The sequence below is a fragment of the Rhynchophorus ferrugineus genome, unplaced genomic scaffold (genome assembly GCF_030347505.1).
Source record: "Rhynchophorus ferrugineus isolate W39M unplaced genomic scaffold, kcgeb_rfMv2 rfM4, whole genome shotgun sequence".
NCBI classification, from domain to species: domain Eukaryota; kingdom Metazoa; phylum Arthropoda; class Insecta; order Coleoptera; family Curculionidae; genus Rhynchophorus; species Rhynchophorus ferrugineus.
Genome location: NW_027472583.1, coordinates 6,181,561 through 6,200,730, shown reverse-complemented (window position 1 = coordinate 6,200,730; position 19,170 = coordinate 6,181,561). Strand labels below are relative to the sequence as shown.

General features: G+C 34.5%; 1 protein-coding gene across 4 annotated transcripts in view; it reads left to right on the top strand.

Annotated features, from left to right (window-relative positions):
• Positions 1 to 19,170, top strand: part of side-IV (sidestep IV) — a 573,009-nt gene that overhangs the window by 488,390 nt on the left and 65,449 nt on the right. For all 4 annotated transcript variants that reach the window (XM_076404299.1, XM_076404300.1, XM_076404298.1 and 1 more), the window contains 2 exons: positions 8,803 to 8,933; positions 13,902 to 14,061. In XM_076404299.1, coding sequence (XP_076260414.1) covers positions 8,803 to 8,933; positions 13,902 to 14,061 — 291 coding nt within the window. The remainder of the gene's footprint in view (positions 1 to 8,802; positions 8,934 to 13,901; positions 14,062 to 19,170) is intronic.

Genomic DNA, 19,170 nt, shown 5'->3' with positions numbered 1-19,170 from the left:
TTTCATATTATGCATAATAAAATAACCGAGGCTACTAAATAAAACATGAGCCGGATATTAAAAGGAGAAGAATCAGGTTTATCCATTTACGCGTCGTAATCATTCTCCCAATTTGTTATGACTTATGGCCCGTATATTTTTCAAAAATAAAATCGAAAAGCATAAAAACTTCCGCAGTTTGCCAGACGTATAGTGGGAAAAGTTCCGCCGAGTTCCTTATATTGTTAGGAAACTTCTTTATAAGGTCCATATCTCTCTTTCGCGCTTTTCGCCGGCGTTGCTAAAATTCCACGCGATGCTTTAACTTTATAATTTGACGTAATGCAAGTTGGCAATGGAGTTTTTTCGAAATTCGACGGCCTCCTACGACAATTTCAGAGAAATAAAACTGAATTGGAAAAACTGAATAACAGTGAAAAATGTTGTACTCGTATAGAGAACCAAACGCGAACATAGAGTATAGTAGTGGAGCATATAGGGCGAGAAATGAGTAACATTTGTAATTATGTTTGCAAATTTGAAATAGTTATTCCCCAAAATACCGCTTTTATAGATTACCGGACAGTGATCACATTTTGTTACCGCTAGCTGGCCTCTGGCTTATTTGGGATATCGAAAAACATTTATAATTAATTAGCCATTAGTTAATAGAAGAAGTGATGAGTAGATACAGTATGATTTCAAAGTGAGAGTTACAGAAAATAAGCACACATGTGGGTATCTTAAATCAACACAAGCGAGGTCTTCTAATTTTTCACAATTATAAGTCATTATCGAGAAGTCCAGAAAGACCATATTAAAGATCACCTTGGTTCACTTAAATTCTAATTAGTGCAAATAAAGTAAATAGTGCAAAGTAAAAGTGTTTCATTAATTCTCAAGAAAGTCTAGCTGAAATGGTCAGCTGTGAGTAATCAATTCGAAAAGTGAATATTTCTCCAAGGATGAAGAGAGAACTGGTTCTTTTATTAGTAATTTATTCTTAGTGCATTAAGAGATACAACATACCTTGTAATAAAATTTAATTAAACTGAGTAGTTTAGCAGTTTTACTTATATTTGAAGAAAAAGATAGCTGAAGGTCGCTAAATTCTGTTTGAAACTTACGAGAATTATCCTCTGTCGATTTCAACGCGTGTATACTGATTCCTATATTTTAAATAGTAATTTTGACATCGACACAAAGGGCTTTCTGGACAGCCAATATAATTTAAATACGAGAATTTGAAGGCATTGCTGGATGCTGATTCGAGCAAAATGCGATATGCAGAATTACTGGTAGTAACATAAAAAAAACACACAAACAACCATTTCATGTTACTTAAAGAACAGGATAATGATCCAAAAGCTTGGTTATTTTGTATCGCACGAATCAATATGCAATGAAAAACGTTTGGGTATATATGAAAGACTGCTTCAACGGCAAAAACGAAAAGGTTTTTTTACATCGTATTGTTACTGGTGCTGTATGATATTGAGGACCACCCATTCATGCACCAAAATCAACAAAATAGCCGAATATCCATAGCTCCAAGCTAATTATCTCTATTAGGTGTGATCAGCTTGGGGCTGTATATTATAAGCTGCTGAAACCTAATGAAACAATCAATGAAGAACGGTATCGGAACTAAAAACTGACAGACTTGCGAAAAAATACACAACAAGCATGACGACGTTCGATTACATGTTGCAGTACCTGTGAAAACATACCTTTAGACATTAAAATGATACCCCATCCACCGTATTCTCAAGACCTTGCTCCTTTTGGTTATTACTTGTTCCGACATAGTCCTCTCTGATATATCTGAGCAACGCTTCACTTCTTATGAGGATACCGAAAAGGGGGAAAATAAAAAAAATGCTATAAGAGAAAAGATGAGGCCAATCGTTATATGTGGATGCAAATAAAACGTTCTTGAACACAAAAAAAACAATATTTTTTAAATTATTCAGAACATCCGACAGTCTGTTAAGAAAAAGGTAAATGCGAAAGAAAAAGATCTTAGACGAACATTTCTTTGACAAGAACTTGCCACGTCAAAAACAATCGCGTTTGAATACGGTCCAGTCGTTTCGAATTTAAATAGAGGGAATATGCGGAAAACTACCTTTTAAAAGTAGAAAACTTTAGGAAATTGTTTTCGATCTAAAAACGTTATTTCTAGATAAGTGTGAAGAGTTATTCTCAAATTTAATCAGAAACAAATAACACTGTTGTTCTTATTATTTTCATTAAAACACTCTATACACGTAATATAACAAAAATTAAGCAAAATTCTTTTGGATCTGGGTATCTTGTAGACCGTTATTGTAAGATGTAAATTTCGACATGCATCAAGAACGCTACAAATATATTGACAGTTTAAGAACTTTATCGCTGAAACCAATTGTAAGCTTCATCCAATCGTCATTGCAACATCTAGCCAGATCCCTAACTAAACAGTTAAGAATGCTGAAGAAGCGTAATCTTTGTCAAAAATGCATGCCTTTTCATTAATCGAGTAAAAAAACATATAATTTTATATATAATTGGAGATATAATGTTAATTAGATTAGATTAAGTAATTTCGAGGAAAAATGGCCTTTCAAATTTCAGACAATGCCTTTCAAATTTCAGACAATGTTTTCGCCAGCGCAACTCAAATACTAGATAGTCCCTAATTCATTCATTCATCTCAAAAAATGTATAACATACATATTAATCAAAATATTTTCAATAAATTTCTATAATTGTTTTCAATATACATTTTCGCACCTCTGCAGAATTTAGAAAATGTCTACCAAACAAGCAAGATAAGCTATTGATATGTACATGTTTAGTTCCCTCCTTGAGGCAATAAAAATAACATGAAGAGCACCATTATTAATGAACTAACATCAAATTTCTAGAATTTTTAGTGGGTTTTGACAAAAGATTTCTGGAATTATTATCTTCACTACATAGTATAAAACAAAGTCGCCTTTTCTGTCCCTATATCCCTATGTGCGCTTAAATCTTTAAAATTACGCAACGGATTTTGATGCGGTTTTTTTCAATAGATAGAGTGATTCAAGAGGAAGGTTTATATGTATAATACATGCATAATATGATTAGGCAACATTGCTAATTTTAGAGGTTTCTAACGTGATGTCGTAAATTAACCTATTTTTTTAGGCTTATTTAGCAATTAGCAAAAACGCTGCCTAACCCTACGAGTTAGATCAAATTAATGTACTACAGTATTGTACACCATAAAAAGGTCTACAAAAAATTCCCGGATGGTATATGTTTATCTTTTAGGGATAACCCACATTAACCATTTTTATTGTTTACTTTTTACGTGAGAAAATGGCTTATTTACGAAGCTATTTTAAGCAATACGGCATTAATCCTTATCGAATTAAGTACCTTAAATACAGTGTGCAATTAATATAGATCAATATGGTTCCTTACAGCATGTAAATTAAACAAATATTTTCGGAGATATTACAAATTTAAAATTTGCGTTTAAAAATGTGTAATGTAATAAAAATTGTATGAATTTAGATATTCCAAAGATAGCAGGAAATCTTCATAGTAAGTATAGGGGAAGAGGAATTGTTTTACTCCAAATTTAATGCGTGCAGGCCAAGGGCAGTAATGAATGAACCAAAAATACTGGATCGATTTTAATCATGTTTTCATTGAGTGACATAGGCATATATATTTTATGCCCGTGCAAATTCGGAACGGGCCGCTATGTTTTTATATACAACGTTCATATTTTTTCTGTAGTGTATTTAATTTAGTATCAGCATTGCACCCGTGCGAAGCCGGGGCGGGTCGCTAGTATGTAGATAAAGGTAAAAACCATCGAACTTAACAGTTATGTTAAATTGTTTAACTGATATTTACATCGGTACTTTGCATTTTTCATAAAATACACAAATCAATAAATGGTTATGGAATGTGATGACGATGGGAACTTTTTTGCCGACGTATTACCTACTCCATCCGATACCATGAAACATTTAACTGCAATTCCACAAATTTCAAAAAGTAATCCGCTGAAAAAGCAAAACTATAAGAGACATTTTTTTCGATGCGAATACCAGCGAAACAAAGCCAAATAATTCCGGTCCGTTCCCGATCAAAAAAATCGTATTTTGTGACGTCGAGTTGTCGCTAATTTAAATATAAAACGAGCGCACAAAAATGCCGGACTTTTAAAACAAAAACATTGTAAAAGCGCCCTTTCGGACTCGGACAAAAAAAACGCAGAAAAATTCCGGGATAGTTTGGAAAAGAGCCCTCAAAACTCGTTCAGAATCTACTGCGGCCGAAACAAAAAAAAAACACGCACACACACGCAGGCACGCGCTCGCCCGCAAACGCGAAACAAAAGAGGGTCGTAAAAAATTATCCTATTGTCAGTCATTTCCAGTTTTCTACTCCGAAGAAGATCTTTTTATATGATTCGCGTATATGGTCCCTCGCATATTTACTGGATATATATATACGAAGTTGATATTCTCCATTTATTTTTTTAATACCTTTTACTGTTGAAGCTTAGCGGCGAGTTAGTTTTTTATCGTATATTCTCAATTTATGAAATAATATGTCAGATCTAGGAAAAATGTTTTTTTTATTTGCAGTAGGAGACTAACGGAATGAATTTTATTCAATTATTTTAGAGAAGGCTAATCTATTATATTATCTATTTTATAGACTTTGGCATCCATTAATTGCCTGAAAGATTGGCAATATGTATAGAAACAAATGGCTAATATATTAAATAAATAAATGTTTCCACGTTTTAAATATTACTTAGGTGGTTTTTCGAAAAAAAAACGGTAATGACTTTTCAGTACATCTGGTATATACCATTTACGTTATAAAATTTTGGGAAAATGCTTACCCGGGTGGCTGGATCCATCTAATCAATGTCTGTTGTATTTTCTCTTGCATGAAGCTCTTAGATCTTTCTCCAGAAGATTCCATTGATGTAACCTTGCTGCAGTAAATCAAGATGTCAGGCGAGATCACATAACCCCGACTGCCTCAGTGTATGTGGTTGATTATCATTCTCTCTAAAATCAAGATCGGTTGAAGGCTTGTGAAGTTCTTATTTTACCATACTACCTTAATTTAATCATAGAAATTTCAACATTTTTCACAACTGGCTCTTTAAAATATTCTAAAACAAAATATTCTGCAACAATACTATGAAATTTACCGCTATAGCAACAGAATCCCCATTTATAAACTTCAAACAGTCAGATTAATTGCGATTTCCCACAAACTGAAAATGTGGTATATAGAAAATATAAAATACCCCTTATATCTCCAAAACAAGAGTTAATTTTAAGGCTATTTTTCAATTCTGTAGATGAAAATGGATGCTAATATGCTATTTTTTAATTCGATTCTTACCATTTTTAGCAAAGGCATTTTACTTATAAATATTTGACATATAAATTAAAAAGTCTATGAAAATCTCAATACCATTTCAAAGCGTTTTTTTAATTTAAGCAATTTCCACTATAAAGTTTTAATATGGAGTCAGAAAAACACTAGTTGCAAAAACTAAAAGCTCGGAAAGTTCTTTTAACTTCTTAAGATGTTGAAAAACAATGAGTTTTAAATATTTTAATTTCCTTAATATTTTACACATTTGACACATCCTTAACAAACAATTCTTCCTACCACTGCAGATCTGCATGTTCCAATTCCTTTTTATGTGATGGCGATAGCTATCTTGTTCGGACTTTCAATTAGGTCTCTCGTAGTATTTGTTGTGATGTTGGCATACTCATTTTTGATAAAATTGAAAACTAAATGTGCTCTGAACACCATTCAACTCTTTAATCTAATGATGAAATGATAATGATGAACTGAACGGAACTTAAAATCATTAGAAGACCTAGATGTTGATATTAAATGTTAATATACTATTTGGACTAGCACTCTCTCTGACTCTGAAAAATGTAAATGCGCAGATAGAAACAGATAGATAGAAACTCTGGTAAGATAATTATGATATTAGTTTTCAAAAATATCGGAAAACATCTAAAAACATTACAAAAATGTTTAACTGATATCGTGTAATACTCAATAGTTGTCAAACAGTTCTATTTACAGATGTTGTATTACCTGTTATATGCTTGAAGAAGGTTTTGCGTAATAATGTTAAGCTCCAAAGTTAATTTAATTATAAGTTTAAGAAAACAATATGTGGTGGGCGTTGAAAATAAGGCTCAGTTTGTCATCTTGTTTTAACAAGTAATTTAAATGATATCAGAAATACTATATATTATATAAAAAATTGTAGTCATAATAACTTAAAAAACGAAATTTATTAAAAGAATGTTATCACTGATGATACAAATTAATTAACCCACAAATTTTCTCAATTTACAGGGGTCCTTCAATAAGTTTTTAAAACATAAACTTTAATAAATAAACTAATTATGTTACGTAACTTCTTTAACATAATTAATTTTGCACTTTTAATTCTATACAATTATATCTTATCTTCTTAGAAATTAAAAAAGCAGATCAACTGCAACTAACTATAAATAGAAAATGGGATGCAGTGAATGTTCGAATGAAATTAACTGTAGAATGTTCAACATGATTACTTAACTAGTCTTGTAGCTCGGTATATAATGGAAATATTACTTAATTACTAAAAACTGCTTTTTGGTAATGTTATTGAAATAATTTTTCAACAAAAGTGTTAGTTGTTATTTAGTTTAAACTTAAAAGATAATCTGAAAATTATATCTCTTCCTAAGATGGAAGGAAAATATTTTTTGTGTGTTTTTATTGACATCATATATATTACAGAAAAAATAAGATATACCGATGTTACACAGACCTTGGAACCACCTATTGTCCAAAGACTACAATCATGCTTTAGGTTCATGATTACAGCTTTGAATATTTTGTGTTTTGTGAATATCTCAATGATAGGATTCTGTTTACCATGTTACCGCAGCAAGAAATGTATGTTTCATATTCTGACCACCTTGTTAAGCTACCTATTTTTTGATGTATTCTTAATTATGTATTTACCAAATGGTTTTACTTAAAAACTTGTATTATAAAAAATGTATTCGTTTAAACAATATTTTCAATATAACATAACAAGATTGATAGTTTTTTCTAGGCTAGCATTTTAAGCCTACGGTACATCTGTGCTATACTAATAATAAGGGCGTAAAAAAACCACCTGGTGAAAGCAATATGTTTTATGTCCCATAGTAATAATTTCGATTTACATTTTTAATATGACAGAAGTGCCACCTAAACAATACTGTACTGATCTTAGAACTCTAGCTATACAAATATATCAAAAATTGATTGTAATTTTGATCTGCAAGCATTATAGTTAGAGAAGATTGATGAAGAGTATCAAGTATCAAGTTCTTATTAGCATCTAACTTGTTAACACTAAAAAATTCCTGTGGAAATGATAACTATAACTTGTGGAAGACCTCAATTTTAACGTACTATTGGGCGTTAATAATGTTGAGCACAATTTAATAAATATTGAGAGGCGTTTCTTTTTTGAGTCCTGCTACTTCAACAATCTGCTTAAAAATATCGAAAAACATCTAAAAACATTACAAAAATGTTTAACTGACGTCGTGTAATACTCAATAGTTGTCAAACAGTTCCATTTACAGATTATTATATTACCTGTTATATGCTTGAAGGAGGTTTACGTTATAATGTTAAGCTCCAAAATTAATTTAATTATAAGTTTAAGAAAACAATATGTGGTGGGCGTTGAAAATAAGGCTCAGTTTGTCATCTTGTTTTAACAAGTAATTTAAATGATATCAGAAATACTATATATTATATAAAAAATTGTAGTCATAATAACTTAAAAAAAAATAATTAACCCACAAATTTTCTCAATTTACAGGGGTCCTTCAATAAGTTTTTAAAACATAAACTTTAATAAATAAACTAATTATGTTACGTACCTTCTTTAACATAATTAATTTTGCACTTTTAATTCTATACAATTATATCTTGTCTTCTTAGAAATTAAAAAAGCAGATCAACTGCAACTAACTATAAATAGAAAATGGGATGCAATGAATGTTCGAATAAAATTAACTGTAGAATGTTCAACATGATTACTTAACTAGTTTTGTAGCTCGGTATATAATGGAAATATTACTTAATTACTAAAAACTGCTTTTTGGTAATGTTATTGAAATAATTTTTCAACAAAAGTGTTGTTATTTAGTTTAAATTTAAAAGATAATCTGAAAATTATATCTCTTCCTAAGATGGAAGGAAAATATTTTGAGTGTGTTTTTATTGGCATCATATATATTACAGAAAAAATAAGATATTCTGATGTTATAGAGACCTTGGAGCCACCTAATGTCCAAAGACTACAATCATGCTTTAGGTTCATCATTACAGCTTTTAATATTTTGTGTTTGGTGGATATCTCAATGATAGGATTTTGTTTACCATGTTACTGCAGCAAGAAATGTATGTTTTATATTCTGACCACCTTGTTAAGCTACCTATTTTTTGATGTATTCTTAATTATGTGTTTACCCAATAGTATTACTTAAAAACTTGTATTATAAAAAATGTATTCGTTTAAACAATATTTTCAATATAACATAAAAAGATTGGTAGTTTTTTCTAGGCTAGCATTTTAAGCCTACGGTACATCTGTGCTAATACTTACTACAGAACAAAAAATCCCTGGTTTATTGTGACGTTAGAGAAATTCTAATGGGCACGATTACCTTTCTTTTCCTCTCTTTGTGGATTTTCTCGCCTGAGCCCCGTTACGTTTTATTATTCCAGATGTTCCGGTGGTAACGCTAAAGATGGGCTCGACTCTGAACCCCCAGGACATCAAGGAGGGCGACGACGTTTACTTCGAGTGCAACATCCGGGCGAACCCCAAGGCCTACAAGCTCGCCTGGTTTCACAACGTGAGTATCTGCGGAGCGCGGTGGAGGGAGGAGGTCGGACCGGGCCAGATCTGGATGAAATTTAAATATTATCCAGACGAAAGTTTCGGTACGGCCATTGTCGGGGATGAAGGGTGAGACAAAGCGACCGTGGGAGATTGAGGGGTTGGCGATGGAGATGGTGGTTGTGGGAGGCGAGTGAAAGGGCGTCTTGTTTTGCGGACGGCTTTTTGAATAAAATTAAACTGTGTCGTATAATAAATGAGGGACGTTGAACGTTCGCCGTTTTGCGAGCGGGCAGGGGGTCGGCGGGATGTTCCAGGAATTTAATAAAGAACACACCCCGTAACGTACTTAAACCACTTTCGCTTTTTATTCCTTGTTTTCTTCGACGTGGTCGAAATCCATTGTGATACGGAGCTAATTAAATCTATTAGGTACTGGAATTAATTCGTAGCACCTTACAAAATTCATTCCCTTCAGCCTTCAATACCCTACAAAACTGTAAGTAATTTTATTTATTTTTATTTTACTTTTTCATCATTTCGCAACTATAAAACAGTACGGTGTTGTCAAAAAGGGACGGGGACAGACATAAAGTGTATATATAAAATAATAAATAAAATATAATTAATAACACAAACAATGTTGGCTGAAAGTATCAATAGTATATATACAATTTAAAAATAGACACAATTTCAAATCAACAAATACAAGCATGACAAATTTGAGCGACACTTATCTCAGCATAGGCTTGAATCGATTTCTTATAGAAATTCGAGGAGTCTGTCAATATTTTCTCCTGTTAAAGACGTACGAGAAACAACAGTGACTGGATTTTAGTCGATTCATAGTTACTGCATGCTGACGAAAGGAAAAAGTTAAAGTTATGGCTATTCAGAGAATGAGTCATGTTGACGGTGAGATGGTTGAATTCCTGTTCCAGGAAACATTTGAGAATATTTTTGGAATCGATAAAGGTTTAAGTATCGCAAAGGGTTCAGTTTAATATTGAACCCTGTTCAGGGATCTTGAATATTTTAAGTATGGTTACCTGATCTACACATGTGCACATACAGTCAACAGTTTGGACCATTATTAAAAGATAGAGAATAGCCGCGGATAGAGTTACGCCTCCGACAGAAGTGAAATAAAGAGGACTTTGAAGGGGAAATAAGAAATGCAGTGGAGGATGACCAGGAAGAGAGGCGGTAAAGTGCTGTCTGAAGGGTCCTTTCTCCAATGTTTAGGGACTTAGTCATCCAAGGACTTGGTGGATGGTTGTCCACAAATGATCGGTAGGTGAGCGTTGAGTTGAGAAATTTGGTTATTGAATAAAGGGCTATTATAAAAATAAATTGGGACTTTCTGAGGATTCCTGTCGAGAGCGAATAGGTAGAGAAGATAAAGTTTTCCGAACGGACTATAAAGGATCTGTTCCTGAAGAAGTTCTTGACGAAGTACAGGACGTTACCTACGAGTCCGAGGCATCGTAAATTGTTGATCATTAAAATCCTATTAAGTCTATTAACTTCATTCCGTTAATTTAGTGATAGTACCGATAGGTGTCTTCAGTACGAGTAGGTATTTCTAAGCCCACCAAATAGTTAACTGTAGACCGAGTAGATGGATTTCCAAGTACCAAGAGAAGCGGTTGGTGATCATACGCTCAGACGTCTTACATAAAAGGTTGGTGAGGGAAATGGGACGGTACTTTAAAGGACAAGTCCGGGGTTTGCTCTTCGTCCATATTGGGATCAGGGTAGTGTGGGACCAGGAGGGCGTAAAAAAGCCACCTGGTGAAAGCAATATGTTTTATGTCCCATAATAATAATTTGGATTTACATTTTTAATATGACAGAAGTGCCACCTAAACAATCCTGTACTGATTCCAGAACTCTAGCTATACAAATATATCAAAAATTGATTGTAATTTTCATCTGCAAGCATTAGAGTTAGAGGAAGGTTGATGAAGAGTATCAAGTATCAAGTTCTTATTAGCATCTAACTTGTTAATACTAAAAAATTCCTGTGGAAATGATAATTATAACTTGTGGAAGTTCTCAATCACAAGAGATCGTCTTATTGGAATATCACGGACGGTGAAAAATAGATGTAAGGTGCATCCATTGGTAAAATTTTTATCTCAAATTTAGATTGAATTGATATTGATTGATTCTTGATCGATGCATCGGCTTTTGAAAATAAATCATATTTCGAGCATTGGTATTCTGTAATATTGTAATATATTTACGGTTGTCCCAATGGTATAACTTCTAGCAAGCAGTACAGTGATCAAATTGTTGTTACTCATTCAAATTTACGCATATTGCTGATAAAAAGTAAATACAACATTGATCAGAGGATACTACTTTGTGGCACACCCACATAATTTTTTAAAATTTATTTATCATTTATATATATATATATATATATATATATATATATATATATATATATATATATATATATATATATATTAACTGCATTTCTTTCCTTTCTTTTTCTTCCTTTTTTTTGCAAAAACTGCATATTCGTCATAAAGTAACGTAAAGTGTTTATTTTTCATAGCGGTGAACCTGGATGAGTTATTTTTCTTCAATAAGTTTTATGAAAAACTTATATTTCACCGTTTTCAATTAGGTGTCGCTCTGTCTGAATACCATTCATTGTCAAGAGTACACAGTCTTAGGGGTAGGTTACACTTCCTATGATTATTACAGAAAATTAACCGATTCGTGGATTCATATCCTGTCAAAGGAATGAAACGAGGTTAGCTATTATCTAGAATAGGAAAATATTTCTAACAAAGAACTATTTCCATAAAATATGATTAAACTATTTTTTATCAGAAATAAAACGCTTAATTCGTAGCGACGCCTAATAGTACCACCAAAAAATACAGCCATATAATGAGATTGTCTCCTATTATTGTTCTAAATATAACTACATGTATATAACGCACAGAGTTACACCAGAGCGCCTGCCAAATTACCGTAAAGCCTTTTCGTGCCCCCCGGGCTCCAGTGTCTAGCCTACTTGATTAAATTTTATCAAAATATTTACACGAAAATATTGGCGTTCTCGACAATAATTACGAAAATCCGCAAAGGGCTTGATAACGTCGAAGACTTTTTATTACAATTACTTAACACATTAATCTTCTAAAATCAACAAAACAATCCCTAATGGAGTATTGATTATGTTCATATAATCTCATTCTTTCTGGACAATTAAACTTAACTGTAAAACATTTAATGAAAATGTTTCAATACCAGTACAAATGAGTTACTATTTTGTTATTACCAAGAGCTAAGGGGGTTTAAATTCTGTTCTGGACATGAATGTTATTTTTTTAGATTTTTGTATTTCATATACTAAACATATAGGCATAAAATATTGTATACAATACTATAATATAGTAAAGTATACAGTATATAGTATAGTAAAGTAAAAAGGCTTCGAGAGAAAATTAGTAATATTTCAGTTCTAACTGGTTCTAACTCTTATTTTTTACAAGTGGGTGGAAGGAGGTCTTGCCAGCAGAAAATGAAAACTAAAATATACAAAAAATGTATTTTATTTCCTATAGATAACAAAAAATTTAATATTAGCACATCAGTCCGTTTTTTAAATGAACATTCAACAACTAACTAGGTAAATAGAAAAACAGATGTTACTGCAAAAGCTTACGAAGAACGAAGTTTCCCCAGCTATATTCTTCGACGTAGCGCAAGAGACATATATTAGACATATTTCCAAATTATGCAAACATACGGTCATAGGTTCTGATTTCGCTACACTGGATCTACAATCTTCTCAATTCATTTTGTCCCTTTCATCGTACAGCAATTCTTACCACCACAAGTTATGCTAATATTACTGTGTATAAGATGTTAGAACGTTAAAGCTGACACTATTTTGATTATTTAAACTTTTACTGGCTTAAATATCTTGTAAGTACCTTGGAATATGTATAGAAAAACAACTTTTGTAGCTTATTTCCTGGTATATCCTAGAGCACTCTAAGACTGTTGGCAGTTTTTTCCAGTATAAATTCGTTACACCTCAAATATAAATATATGTCAGAAATAAATCTGAAGTAAGCCATAGATCGGCACGTTGAAGTAGAAAATGGTATATTTTGATCTACTTGATGTACATTAAGGTTTTAATTTATTATTTCCTATTGATTGGTAGAGTGCTAAAGGCAACAGGATTGATGGACGATGGTCTTCGGTTCGAATACTGCTAGGGCATGGTCGTAAATTTAAGATTATGATTGTTTAATAAATATGATTGTCCTTAGAGAAAAGTTCAAAATCCGACAAGGAAAATGATTCCAGGCACGCCATTAGCCAGGCTGGGTAAGACCGGATGTCTTCTAAGATCATCTCCAAGTTGATCAGTCGCTGTGGGTTTAACGCCAATTACCATATTTCGGAGCCTACATTAAACTAAAGGTCAAGTCACCAAACAATTCAAGATGTTCATACTCAAAAATCTTATGTAATGCCTGGTTACGGCCTGGACTATCGCAACCATCTGTTTTAAAATTATCTGAATGATGAATGGTCTGTTTTCTTTCTTCTGCTTTGTATTGACAATCGGATGTGGATTTGGATTGGTTATCGTTACACGGTTTGTAGATTCATTCTTTGCTGTAATTAAGTGGAGTTCGAGCTAAAGTATGGAAGCCTAAGTCCAAAAAGGTGGGCTGAAGGTGGTATTCCTAGTAACAATCGTTCGAGCTTTGAAAAATACCCTTAATCCGTGGATTTACAGCACATCTATCACAGTTCAAGGTGCAGGGGCACCAAAGGCGCACTGAAGGTGCTGTGATTTAAGATAGTTTTCTGGAATTTACACAGAAGTTTGTTATATAGAAGATGGGGGTTATATGTAATATAAATTAAAAAAATCGCCTATTAAAAATAAGTTCCTTCAGTCACACTTTCACACAAGTATTACTTTTTCAATCAATTTCAGAAAGTGGAAATCTACCACAACGTCAGCGGAGGCGTTATCCTCAGCGACCAGAGCCTGGTGCTTCAAAACGTCGTGAGATCGACGGCCGGTGAATACACCTGCATCGCAACGAATTCCGAAGGAAAAGGTTACAGCAATCCCGTTAAACTGGTGGTAAAATGTAAGTATTCCTTCAGAACATTTCCGGTCGTGCATATTTTACGTTCGCGCTAATTCCGACGAAAGAAAACGATGAGATAATAGCCGGAACGGTAGATAACGCGAATACATCGGCGGGGAAAAGGGGGCGGGAGGACGATCCGACGCGGCGACAACGCGACCCCGTCGCCCCGTTCCCGAGCCCCACGGAGTACCGAATCCCATTCGAGAAATTGGTCCGTATTTACTTATTCCGGCGAGTTTACGGCGCCTAATGTCTCGTTCGCCGTTCCTGCCGTTCGTCTACGCTAACAGGATGAAAGCCCGGGCGGGGACCGTGCCGCTGCGGACCATTACCACGTGCCACCCTTTCTGTCCCGACCGAATATGACGTTTCGCGAACGACACGTGACCGGAATCCGACCGGTCGCAGGGCTTAAAAGCCTGGATTATTTCGGCACGTCCCCGTAATCCGATGCCTCCGGGCGCCACTAGACTCCGCAAATGTCCACTATCGTGTGACAGCGTTATTTTTTTATTTCCCCTCCCTATTTGCCTTCGGATCGGCATCCATAAATGTATATTACGATTCCAACACGTAGTTTTATTCAATTTACCTCGTAAAAATCAGATTTATCAGGTGCTGGCAAGTAGTCCAAGCAGCTTGGTTGGAAAATGCGAAGCATCAAAATGAACAACTGTTAAACAACCTAACAGATAGTTCATCCAATAAAACAGCAAATGTACGTTATCAAAATTTATAATGCCGTTTCAAAGTTTTCAGTTTTTTAGTAATTTGTGAAACAAGAATAACCTTATAAAATATAATTTATCGTAACATTATAGTATATCTAATACATATACTGTTAAAGAATGTGATGTTTAAGATCAGTTAATTAAACAGCCACAATAGATTGTAAGTTCGAATCGTTTTATTATATTTACATCAAACTCATTTCTAAACCACCTATGAGGTAAATTTCTAGGCACATCTTCGTTCTGTAGTGGTATCTTCTACAAGCGTAATCTTCCTCACTAACAATTGTATATCCAAGAAATGTATTTTACTTTCATTAGAGAGCTTATTTACCTTTTTATGTTTAGTTGTTGTTTCCTTCATTCCTTTGTTTCCTTAATAAGTAATATTGATATACCTGAAATTTGAGTTCCTTCACTGTGTCGCCAAATTGAAAATTTCTACTCTATCGCTTTTTGACGATTCCCCGATCTTTCAATTTCATTTTCTCTATGTCTACTGGAGAATATCCAAAACCAAAATGTTAATGTAGACAATATGTCTTTCTATAGTGCATATTTTTTAGGCTTGTTTCTAAAAAAGTAACTTACATAAAACACAAACAATCAATTATGTGTTAAGAGTGACAAAAAACTAACTTAGCTCTATTTTAACACCCGCTCTTTCTTGGAAATACACTTATATCCGTTTTATATCCTGGTTAAAGCATTCATATTGTTCGCCACTCACTCGACTCGGACTCGACATTTTCAGCTTTAAGATCCATGAAATACTTTCTTAGAAAGAAGAAAAAACCAAGCCGCTAACTCTTAATATGTTCATCAAATTCATTGCTTTTCAGAAGTGCTCTTATTTGTGGACCAACAACCGCCTTCCGTCAATTTAGCATCACTTTGCATCAAGGAATGTGGCGTGTTAAAAATGGAATAAGGAATTCTAAACACGTAATCTTATTTATGTTAAGAATATTGTACCATACAGTGCAATTAAATACTTGCCGCTAACTAATTTTAAATCCATCAGAAACAATCTTACAGTTATAGTATTTTCGGATTTAGTCTCATATTGACAAAACATTTCCAGTCTATGAATTCTGATGGTCTTTTTATATTATTCAGCCAAACATTTCCAAAAAAACATGCCGCAGAACGAAAGGTTATCACGATAATCTAACCGAATCTAATTACGGGAACCTTTGATCCGCAGTAATAAAAACGCCAAATCAGATAACGGATCGTACGTAAGTTTGTCACGTTCGTCAAGTTCACGCCAATAAATTAAGCGCCAAAAAAAGGCGGTCGGTCGACTGCGACCGATATTATTTGTGCGCCTCTCGCATCCAAAATCTGGCAAACAAACCGTCTCTAATGAAGCGTTCCTAATCGTCAAAGAGGACGGAATTAAATGCCATCTATCGGTTTGATTGTCCGTCGGTCTCGCCCAGGCGAACACGATACAGGCGGGAATATCGGGAAAAATCCCTGCCATTCAATGACGAAAAGTCGAATTTATTTCTATTTAGAGCTGCAGTGGGCGGGGACCGGGGGGTTGCGTGGACCGGACGTGGACACGGAGGTATAGGGCGACATTTTTTTTTGGTAGGGGTTATGGGGTTTTTGTTTGAAACCGAATACAATTTTAATTTGTGCTGGGTTTATGACATTTTTACAGATTTATAGGAAACTTATTTCATATAAAATAATGAGAACCGTTGTCAATTGTTTTTTCATGTCTTTATGTCGTCTCTCAGATAACATAAAGCTCGCCTGAAGTAACGGTAAGCTCACATCATCAACATTTATGACTACAAAACGTCGCAATGTTGTCGCATCAACTTTGATTTTTAGTTTATTTTGGCTCTGACATAACAAAATTCTAACTTAACATTATAGTACATCTAATACATATATTATCGAAAGACTTATACTACAATTAAGTATACAGTCACAATAGATTGTAACAGGTCAATTAAAAAATCCCCGGCCTACCATAGTTAAACACATTTTTTTGGTAAAATTAGTTTTTTTATTCAACATAATTCCCTTCAAGGATTATACACTGATTATAGCGACCCTCCGAGAGTACGATTTGTCCTTTGCTTCAAAATAAGCTTCAGTTTCGCCGATCACCTCTCTCGAAAATGTTTTCCCATTCTTTTGAGATCTGAGAACAGGAAAGTCGAAATAGTCGCTGAGGGCTAGATCTAGAGAATGCAGTGGATGAGGAAGCAATTCTAAGCCCAATTCATAGACTTCTGACATCATAGATGTCTCTATAAAGTTAATAGGTAAACCGTTCCATCAAACAAGCAGTCGGTTAGTAGTGATATCCAATATGCATGCTACTAGATGAAGAAAGGAATAAACCCGACCTATAGAGGGAAAATTAGGAACAATGCTCCTCATTTTAAACTCATCTCACCCTAACAGCATCTGGAGGCTGATGAGCGCATTATCAGGGAATTAAAAAACAGACAATAATCGGTAATTATAATATGAGAACGGGAGTCTGAGGTTTTTAATCCTAATACCCATGAAAACCAAGATGACATCAATAAGAAAAGCAATACAGGCATCGTTTTACCACTGGAATTTCTGAGAAGGCAACTTTACATTCCAAGAATTATTACAACAATAATTTAGAAGCTCATTCCCGAAATGCACCAAGTAGCGGTGTAGCCGTGCAATAACTTCAAAATCTTAGTCGCAAACAGTTTCTGAGAAATATTGTCAATACTATGGTAGCGTAATTGTAGATCATCAATGTTTAATCATGAATGAATACACTCCCATGTAAAAACTGAAGTGCTACAAATCTTAAACAATATTGAGCTAAGACGCAGATTTGCAGAACCCAACCATGCGATCTTTTGTATAGTGAGGTGCACTAAAGGGTAAAAATACCAAGTGAGGGCCAATGGGTATTACTAGATAAGCATCTAGTTTTATGCCACTGTAGAGGCACATTGTAAGTTAGTCGGCTACGTAGCTTAGTAGATCGGGTAGTAAAAATATACTTACATAAATAAACTGCTTACAGAACTAACAAACCTTAAAAATTCCATCATTAGATGGCAAAAATTATCATCTGGAAACCAATCAAACTAAAAAAATAGGACCAATCAGCTCCCTCCAACTACCGTCTAATTAGTCTTCTGGACTCGTCATCAAAAATCCTGTAAAGATGAAAACAAGTAGAGAGCCGATGGAGAAATCAATACATTGCTAGTAGCTTTAAAAAAATTGCAAATACAAATTATAAATTTCGCAATTTTAGACACAGAATGCTTTTTCAAACGGTCAAATAAACGGAAATTAATTAATATTATAAAATACCCCAGTAAACACAAAAAATATCGAAATTACGACTATGTGTGGCACGTTTAATATGAATTCGAGCCCTCTTTCTCGTAATATCGAGTCCATTTAGCGCGGGGAATATTTTAATTTAAAATTAGGACAACACGTTATGGACGAAAAGCCTTAATTCTACGCCCGATATTGCCAGAACAGCGACAATCAAACCGAAATGTTTCCCCGACTGTCCTTACGCAGCTGCTGCTTCTCCAAATAAATAAAAACACAAATCCGGCCATCCGCAGAGGCCTACCCAAATTGGTGACATTTCCGAAACCCATCCCACCCACACAACCACCGCCACCATCACCTGCACCCATCCCCTTTCCAGCGACGTCCTCCCGCAAGATCATGCCCGAATAAAAACAAAAAGGGGGGGAGAGGGTGACATTAGTGACCGTCACCCGGGGCCTGCCGCCCATCGTAGCACCATCGGCATGAGCGGCTGGGGGGCGAGGGCGGTTGGCGGGGGGGTTGTTGCGTCCTCCCCGGGAAATTTAATTTCGCTTGTGCTTTTATGAATTTCGTTTTGCAGTTGTGTCTCGTCGTTTCTGTTTTCGGGGATGATGCCGTTGCTACTGTTACTACCGCGCCTCTGCTTCTCTTCCTGCTGCTGCCGCCGCCCGCCCAGTACGGGAAAACAAACAAAATAAGAGCCGGTTTTTATTGGACTGGAGCCACGCCAACGTAATGGACGGGTTGACGTGACTCCCGTACCGTTTTATGTAAATTTCGCTCGAGATAAATAATTAATAATACTTTCTTGCTAGAGTAAATCATCCGCTTGGCAACGAAATTAATAAAACTCTTATTTATTATTCGTTCGTGGACCGCTTTAAAGTGGATGGGGTCGAAAAAGTGATGCTGAGTCTCGAAGGCGATTACTCGAATCCTTGGCCGCAAGCCTAAAGGGAAAAAGATTTATTCGATAGTGTTTAAATATTGTCGCAACAAATCTGAAATCCGCTAAAGATAGTCACAATGTTTAATAATTTGTACCAAAGAAACCATAGAAAAT